The sequence below is a fragment of the Hirundo rustica genome, chromosome 33 (genome assembly GCF_015227805.2).
Source record: "Hirundo rustica isolate bHirRus1 chromosome 33, bHirRus1.pri.v3, whole genome shotgun sequence".
In the NCBI taxonomy this organism is placed as follows: Eukaryota; Metazoa; Chordata; class Aves; order Passeriformes; family Hirundinidae; genus Hirundo; species Hirundo rustica.
Genome location: NC_053482.1, coordinates 4978 through 14007, shown reverse-complemented (window position 1 = coordinate 14007; position 9030 = coordinate 4978). Strand labels below are relative to the sequence as shown.

General features: G+C 53.1%; 1 protein-coding gene across 1 annotated transcript; it reads right to left on the bottom strand.

Annotated features, from left to right (window-relative positions):
• Positions 1 to 650: 650 nt before the first annotated feature.
• Positions 651 to 1713, bottom strand: LOC120764645 (olfactory receptor 14J1-like). The gene has a single exon (XM_040088650.2). It carries the CDS (start codon positions 1699 to 1701, stop codon positions 769 to 771), a length of 933 nt encoding a protein of 310 aa, XP_039944584.1. The 5' UTR covers positions 1702 to 1713; the 3' UTR covers positions 651 to 768.
• Positions 1714 to 9030: the final 7317 nt, after the last annotated feature.

Sequence of the window (9030 nt, the reverse complement as noted above, 5' to 3'; positions counted from 1 at the left end):
GAGCACGTCATCTGGCTTGGGAAAGAATCCACACTCTCTGCCCCACACGAACAGATGCTGAAGCCCCTCCCAAGAGACCTGAGCGTGTTTCCACTCCAAGAGGATCCCCCAAAGCTCCAACACCAGAGTGTCCTGCATAGCAGGCACACAACAGGGAAAGAGGGGAAGGAAAACCTCACCAGACTGTTCTGTCACACAGATGGGTCACTAATTGTGGTAGCGGCACGCAAAGCAATAACACGGAGACAAGAAGTCTGAAGTGCAGAGTTGCTCCCCCAAAACCAGAGCAGGGAGAGCAGCCTGATTATTTCTTTCATTTTTATACATTTGTGGGTCTGGTTGTGGATTGGTTTCTGGGGTTACTACCTCATCACCCCACTGGCCAGACTAGCTGTCAACAAACATTATTGCACTATTTTCAGGCTAGAAATATGTAAACAAAGGACAGGGAACGAAAACAAAAGGTTTGTTTATGTTCTCATGCATGAGAAAAGTGAAACACTGCTCCTAATATTGTGCAGAAACTAAAGAAACTGACTCCATCTTATGAACAATCAGAAGGCTTTAAAAAAACTCAGAAAAACCAGGGTGACATAGGACCACAGTAAAGGTGGAAAGAATCAAAATTACAAAAGGCACAAACAATGGTCTTTCTTTGTGGATGATGTTGAAAAACTAAAACACATGAAAAAACTCCCACAATCAAACCAACAGGAAGTATCAAAGATGACTTTTATTACAAAGGATTTGCAGAAACTGGCCAGCAGTTCAATGCTTCTGAAATTGTCCAGTGATCAGTGTCCACACTGCAGCCTTGAGCTCCTGGTTCCTCAGGCTGTAGATGAGGGGGTTCAGGGCTGGAGGCACCACCGAGTACAGAACTGACAGTGCCAGATCCAGAGATGGGGAGGAAATGGAGGGGGGCTTCAGGTAGGCAACTGTGCCAGTGCTGAGGAACAGGGAGAGCACAGCCAGGTGAGGGAGGCAGGTGGAAAAGGCTTTGTGCTGTCCCTGCTCAGAGGGGATCCTCAGCACAGCCCTGAAGATCTGCACATAGGAGAAAACAATGAACACAAAACAGCTGAAATATAGAGAAGCACTTAGTACAATAATTGCAAGTTCCCTGAGTTTGGAGTGTGAGCAGGAGAGCTTGAGGATGTGTGGGATTTCACAGAAGAACTGGCCCAGGGCATTGCCCTGGCACAGGGGCAGGGAAAATGTATTGGCCGTGTGCAGCAGAGCATTGAGAAAGCCACTGGCCCAGGCAGCTGCTGCCATGTGGGCACAAGCTCTGCTGCCCAGGAGGGTCCCGTAGTGCAGGGGTTTGCAGATGGACACGTAGCGGTCGTAGCACATGATGGTCAGGATGGAAAATTCTGATGTAATGAAAAAGGCAAAGAAAAATACCTGTGCAGCACATCCAGAGTAGGAGATGTTCCTGGTGTCCCAGAGGGAATTGTGCATGGCTTTGGGGACAGTGGTGAGGATGGAGCCCAGGTCGGTGAGGGCCAGGTTGAGCAGGAAGAAGAACATGGGCGTGTGCAGGAGGTGGCCGCAGGCTACGGCGCTGATGATGAGGCCGTTGGCCAGGAGGGCAGCCAGGGAGATGCCCAGGAAGAGGCAGAAGTGCAGGAGCTGCAGCTGCCGCGTGTCTGCCAATGGCAGCAGGAGGAAGTGGCTGATGGAGCTGTTGTTGGACATTTGCTGTCTCTGGCTGTTTCAACCTGTAGGAGGAAAGATAGTGAAGCTTGAGGGGAGATTTCTCATAGAAGCGTCAAAGCCCTTTCTCACAGACCATTCCCTGCCAATAAATACCACCCCTTTGTGTACGTCTAGCAGAAATTCTTTTATCTTGGTTGCTGGAGAGTGCTGCTGGCCAATATTCAGTGAGGAGCCAGACCTGGTCCTGCAGCACACCAGGGAGTCAGCCCTGACCCCCAGTCAGTGCAGGGGAACAGTGAGGGCAGGGGCCAGTCCTGGTGTTTGAACTTGGACAAAGAATCTCCTCCTAAGGCACAGGAGCTGCCAGGGTGAAGGGATGGGGATTGCAGGAGGCAGAACGAGAGATTCTGCTGCACCTGGGGAGAACAGAGAGCCAGTGAGGCAGGAGGATTGTCTGAGCCTTAGTGCAGACTGAGGGGAGCTGCTCTGTCCCTCTCTCCTGTTCCCAGCTGCCCTGGACTTGCACCTTTCTGAGCTCCACTCCTTTGTTACCCTGGAAAGCCAGGAGACACTGCTGAGAGCAGAGGGATCCCTGGCACACAAAGTGGCTCCTGCCTTTCCCAAAGTCAGGGAGAGTCGGCTCATTCCCAGCCTGCCCTGCCCAGAGCTCCCCAGGGCAGAGGGAGCTGGGACACCCCATTGCTGTGCTCAGCCTGCACAGGAGGAGACCAAGGGCTGGGCCTGAGCCTGCAGCTGGAACTGCCATTCCCAGAGAGCCCGTCAGCAATGCCAGGAGCACCTGGGCAAGGCAAGGAGAGAGAGAGCTGGGCCCTGAGGAAAAGCCTTTCCCTGCCCAGCCCTGCACAGCCCCTGCCAGGCAGCAGCAGTGCAGGACAGTGGCCCTCAGGCCCTGGTCAGCAGGGAATGGGCACATGGCAGGAGAGATGCCCTTCATCTCTGGGGCTGCTCTGCCGGCCCAGGAGGGGACTGAGGGCCCCGAGCCCCCGGGCTGAGGGCTGTGCTGGCTGCGAGGGGACACAAGAGCTGTGCTGCTCAGGGCAGTGTGTGCCCTGCAGGGCAGGGCCGGCAGGTGCCACATCTCCCCTGCAGCAGGGCTTCCCTCAGCACTGCCTCCCTCCCTCCCTGCCCACGCCTCTGCTGCTGGAGCTGTCCCAGCCCGAGCTGTTCCTGTGGCCCCGGGCTCCTTCCCTGCCAGTGCTGCCAGAGCCCAGCCCAGCCCCTGGGCCAGCTCTGCCCTGCAGCTGCTCGGGGCTGCAGGGATTAAAGAACAGCTCCCCCAGGCCTGGGCACCATGGAAAGGGGATGCTGGATGGATCTGGAGGCTGGGGAGCTGGAGGCACTTGCTGAGGTTCCCAGGAAAACTCATGGTGATGGTTTAAGAGCCTCAGTACCTACTCTGCCCTGCACTGCTGAGTTTCCATTCCCACCAAGCTGAGCCAGGGAAAACTGGGAGCACAGGTTCAGGAAAGAAGAGACTTAGGCAGGAAATTCCTGCCCTGAATGAGCTCATGAAAAGTCCCCTCAGAAATGACCTGGGCATGAGCTGGAGCTCTGAGCAGCCCTGGTCCACACAGCACCCTCTCCACAGCAGCAGCTCCTGCCCTGGCAGGAGTCACTCCTTGCACCCACAGCTCCCCTCCACCATCCATGGGGAGCTCCCAGGCAGGCTGAGAGCTGCCCCTGGCAGGTGGCAGATCCCCTGGCCTGGCCAAGAGCCCTCAGGGCTGCAGGAACTGCTCTGCACGACAGCCCTGGGCACCCCTGGCTGCAGCCCCAGCTTCAGCCCCTGCAGCCGTCCCTGGCAGCAGGAGCCGTCCTGCCCTGTCCCTCTGACGGTGCCCAGGGCAGCCCCGCTCTGGAGCACATCCTCCCCCAAAGCAGAAAGGGCAGCAGAGCCATCCTTACAGTCATGTCAGTCCTGTCCTGGGTCAGCTTGAGGAGATCCCTGCAGCCAGAGACTTACTGTGTCAGGAGTGGTGAAGATTTCTCCATGAAGAAGCTCAGAATTCTCAAAAGCTGTGAAGATTTCTCCTTGAATCATCTCAGAATTGTCCTTCCAGTTTCTTTAAGCCTCTGCTTCACTCCTGTTAGGTACCTGCAGGCAACACCCTCAGCCCTGCTGGGCTGGGAGAGGAGCTGCTTCTCAGGAGAAATGTCTTTTTGAAGCTCTTCTTGCTTGCCAGGAGCTGCCTCTGTGCCAGGAGCCCAGCCCAGCTCAGCAGCACAGACACAGCACCAGGACTTTAATGACCCTCTCAGGGCTTTGGTGTTGTTTACATCAGTCTCAGTTCCTGAGAGTGTCTTCAAAAAACTTTTCAAGAACTCTAAATGAGAATGAAACACTGAAGTTTCTTGAAGTTTTAATGGATCCCACTGAGGGGCATGACTGAGAAAATGTCCACACGGTTCCAGTTAGAGCAGAACACTGCAGGCAGTGATGACAGGTGGGGACAAACAAGGCAAAGGTGTCTCTGATGCTGAGCAAACCTGCATGTGTTTCAGGAATGCAAAGGGCCAAGGCCTGAGCCCCAGCCCCTGCCAAGGCAGATCCTGTCCCTCCCTCAGTGCTCAGGGCTCTTCCCGGGACACTGGGATGTGGGGATGTGCAATGCCAAGGGCAGCACCATGGGGCGGCCCCTGCCAGGCTGCTGAGCAGGGACAAGGAGGCAATGAGGCCCCAGGCCTGCCAGGGTCACTTGTCTCCTGCTCATGGCTCAGGCCCAGGGCCAGCAGCCATGGCCCAAGTGCTGCAGGAGTTGGCTGTGTCAGGGCCTTTCAGCTGCTGCCCATCCCTGTGCCCTCTCCAGCCCAGGCTGTCCTACGGTGTCCATGCCCTGCGCCTCTGTCCCTGCAGGCTGTCGTCATCCCCCGGCTGCCCCACCTCGCTGGCCCCTTCCTTTGCTGACAGCTCTGTGTCCTGCCTGCCTCTGCCTGGGCACACAAAGCTTTGGGCTGCCCCAGGCTCCTTCTTGGGGATGTGTTGCACCACAGCCCAGCCCTGGGACAGAAATTCCTTTCTATCTCTTCCCAGCCTGGCCATCCCCAGTTGCCCTTTGCATTAATTTTTTCCTTTCTGGCTTTTCTCTGCTATTTCAAAAGGATTCACTATCTCTGACACCACCCTTCAATCCCACCCAGGGTTCTCCCCTGCTGTCCTCAGTCTCCCTCCACTGAGCAAAGAGCTTTAGGCCACAAACACCTGGACAAGAAGGATGGTTCTTTTCTATAGGAAGGAAGCCACAGAACCCCAGGGTTTGAAGGCAGATAGGAGGCACTCACTAGAGGCCAAGGAAATGTCCAAGCTGTCTGTCCTTACAGCTTTTGTCTGAAAGGAACCCTTGGATACATGTGGAATTCTGGAGGTGGAATTCTATTTCAGCTGTGGGTGTCTGGACCAGAATGACAGTTCTTCTCCCCAGGAATGGAAGGGCAGAGATCCAGTGTTTCATAGGCAGATGAGAGCTAGCCCTCAGGAAGCCACGGGAACCTAGAGAATTCTGTCAGCTTTTTTCTGGATGCTATCCTTGGATTAAGGAATTTTTGAGGCAGATTCCCAGCTTTGACCATAGATGCCTGGACTTGAAAGATGTTTTTCCATGGGAAGAGAAGTATGGTCCCCCAGTATTTTGAAGTCAGATGAGGGGTGGCCTCCAAAAGGCCAAGGCCAGCCAGAGCTGTCTGTCCTGGCGGGTTTCAAATTGGGAACAATCTTTGGATATAAATAAATTTGGAGGCAGAATCACAACTTTGGCCAAGGGCACCTGGAGGAGAAGGACAGTTCTTTCCCACAGGAGGGAAAGCACAGAACTGTAGGGCTTCAGAGACAGATGAGGACAGCCCTCAACATGCCAAGGTCAGTTGGACCAGTCAGGCAGCCCCCAGGAGGCCAAGCCAAGCAGACCTGTTCTACGCTGGGGCCCTGCAGCATCACAATTGTCCCTTGGTTCCATGAAGCCCGATAGTATCAGAACAGATCTTTGTTTCCATGAGGCCCAGAAATATCACAGTGATCTCCTTGGATCCACAGTGTCACAATGGCCCCTTCATCCATGAGACCTGGCAGTGTCACAATGGTTGCCTTGGTTCTATGAGGCCCTGTGATGACACAATGGCCCCTTGGTTCCATGGGGACTCAGAGTTCCTTAATGGTCTCATTGCTCCCATCAGGCCCTGCAGTGTCACAATGGTCTCCTGGGTTCCACAACGTCCTGCAGAGCCCCTTGATTCAATGAGGTGTCAAAGTACCATAATAGTCGCCAGGATTCCATGAGGCCTTACAGTGTCACAGGGGCACCTTGGATCCCTGAGGCCCTGAAGTATGGAAAGGCCCCTTGATTCCATTGGGCCCCTCACTGTTACATGAGTCCTTAGTTCCATGGAGCCCTGCAGTGTCACAATGGTCTCCTTGGTTCCATGGTGTCACACAGTGTCACAATGGTCTCCTCGGTTCTACAAGTCCCCAGAGTGTCACAATGGCCCCTTGCTGCCATGAGGTCGTGCAATGCCACAATGGTCTCATTGGTTCCATGAGGCCCTGCAGTTCCACAGGGGCCCTTTGGTGTCACAAGGCCTTGAAGTGTCACAATAGTCTCTGCAGGTTCCCCCACCGCTTCACAACGGTCTCCTGGGTTCCACAGTCAGAATGTCCCTGTGGTCTCATGTAGCCCAACAACATCACTATGATCCCCTTGATTCCATGAGGCCTTGCTGTGCTACAATGACCCATTGGTTATACAGGGCCCTGCAGGGTCACAATGGACTTTTGGTTCCATGAGCTTTCATACTGCCAACAACAGTCTCCTTGGTTCCACAGTGTCACAAGGGACCCTTGGTTCCATGAGGTTCAGTGGTGTAACATGGACACCGTGATCCCATGAGGTTCTGCGGTGCCACAATGGACTCCTTGGTTCTGCAGCCCTGCTGTGTCACAATGGACCCGTAGTTCCATGAGGTTCCGTAGTGTCACCATGGTCTCTTTGGTTCCATAAGGCCTTGCTGTGCCACAATGATCCCTTGGTTCCATGAGGTTCTGTACTGTACACAGATTCTCCTTGGTGTGGGAGGACAGATTGTAAAGAGAATAGAGATAGTGCTGAAGGCAATCTCGCCCCTGATAAATTGCAGCTGTACTAATTCCCAAGAGTGGGAACAGCCTTGCCCTTAATAGATCCCAGCTATGTCCAATGAGAGTGAGTGTTATAACACATTGGGTGAGCTTAGCAAGAGTCAGAGGGAGTCTGCAGGCTGTGTTGGGAGAAGCAGGGTCAAGCAGGTGTGTGAGTGACAGAGAGGGTCTGGTGCTCATGCAAGGGACAGGAAAGAGTTAGCCAGTCCTGCAGGGGGAAGAGAGAAGGAGCCAGAAGGCTGCGTGGAGCTTTCTGTGGGTAGGCTACAGAGAGAAAGGTATAGGAGGTTTTAGATAATAAGAGACTGACACCTGTGTCAGTTACGGCTCCACCATCAACTGGTGCCCCCTATGTGGACTGGGCAACAATGAATGGTGACCCCGACATGATCCTGGCAGATGACTACAGACCAGTGAGACAGTGGAACCCAGCTGAACTGATCCAGGTGGATCAAGAGCCTGAAGACCAGAGCGGGTGAAGAGAGTCTGAGAGCAAAATAGGGAGACCTGAGAGCCTAAAAATCCAGATGAATTGCAGCCAGGTGGACCTGAGAGCTTGAAAGCAATGTAGGCAGAACTGAAAGCCCAAGAGTCTGAATAACGTATGAGACACTGACCCCAAGGTATGGCTGCAGTCTGTGGGATCCTGGGGCGGCACCTGCCAGTGTTCACAGCAGCGTGGTGTAGCTAGAAGTGGCAGCAGAGCTTTGAGAAGATGGAGTGAGAGCTGCACAAAAGGAATGTAGGAAAAGATTGGAGTGACCAACTTAGGGGAAAAAAAAAAAAAAAGGAGGTGACCAAACTCAAAGAGAGGAAATGTCATGAAAATGAGTTTAGAACTGTACAAGGGAAAGTGTTGAAAAGAACTATACAAGAAGGAGAGTAACAGCAAGCAGAGATGTTGCTTCAGCCAACAGAAGAACTGATATTGCAGAAGACAAAAGCAACAAAGACTGAAAAGGGAACAAGAGAATTTACTAAAGCGGCAGTGGGAGCTAGAGACAGATTAGTTTTATTATTCAGTTCAATATTTGCTGGTTTATTTGCTGGTGAAACATACATATTGTATTCAAAAGTTAAGGTTCCACAGACATAGATATGAGTAGGCATAAGGACAAAAGCGAATATCCCATGTAAGAGAATGATGTTCTCTATTGTAAGGAACAAAAGTAAACCAAACAAACCAAGAAGAGAGTTAACAATTACTGAGAAATGAACAGAAAAGGTAGTTCTGCAAATGTAAACTTTCACTCTGAGTCTACATTTCAAATAACACAGGTGGCCCATCTGAACGAGGATTTCTCCTCAGGAGAAATGTATTTTTGAAACTTTTCTTGGTTTCCAGGAGCTTGGCCCAGCTCAGCAGCACAGACACAGCACAAGACCTTTAATGAGCCTCTCATGGATTTAGTGTTGTTTACATTCAACTTTGTCCCTGAGAGTATGTTCAAAAAAACTTCTCAAGAACTCAAAGTTAAATTGAAACATTGAAGTTTCTTCAAGTTTTAATGGGTCCCACAGAGCAAATGATTCCTCCAACTGAGGAAAGTTTCTCCAAGTTCCTGTTAGAGCAGAACACTGCAGGCAGTGATGACAGGTGGGGACAAACAAGGCAAAGGTGTCTCTGATGCTGAGCAAGAATAAATGTGTTTCAGGAATGTAAAGGGCCAAGGCCTGAGCCCCAGCCCCTGCCAAGGCAGATCCTGTCCCTCCCTCAGTGCTCAGGGCTCTTTCCGGGACACTGGGATGTGGGGATGTGCAATGCCAAGGGCAGCACCATGGGGCGGCCCCTGCCAGGCTGCTGAGAAGGGACAAGGAGGCAATGAGGCCCCAGGCCTGCCAGGGTCACTTGTCTCCTGCTCATGGCTCAGGCCCAGGGCCAGCAGCCATGGCCCAAGTGCTGCAGGAGTTGGCTGTGTCAGGGCCTTTCAGCTGCTGCCCGTCCCTGTGCCCTCTCCATCCCAGGCTGTCCTATGGTGTCCATGCCCTGCGCCTCTGTCCCTGCAGGCTGTTGTCATCGCCCGGCTGCCCCACCTCGCTGGCCCCTTCCTTTGCTGACAGCTCTGCGTCCTGCCTGCCTCTGCCTGAGCACACAAAGCCTTGGGCATGAAACCAGGAGGGTGAATTCAACTTTTACCGTGCTTGTGAAGTTTTAGCATGGGAACAGGGCATGCAGGGCCTGCTTTCCCTGCAAGGACAGTGGGAAGACAAGTAGAAGACAT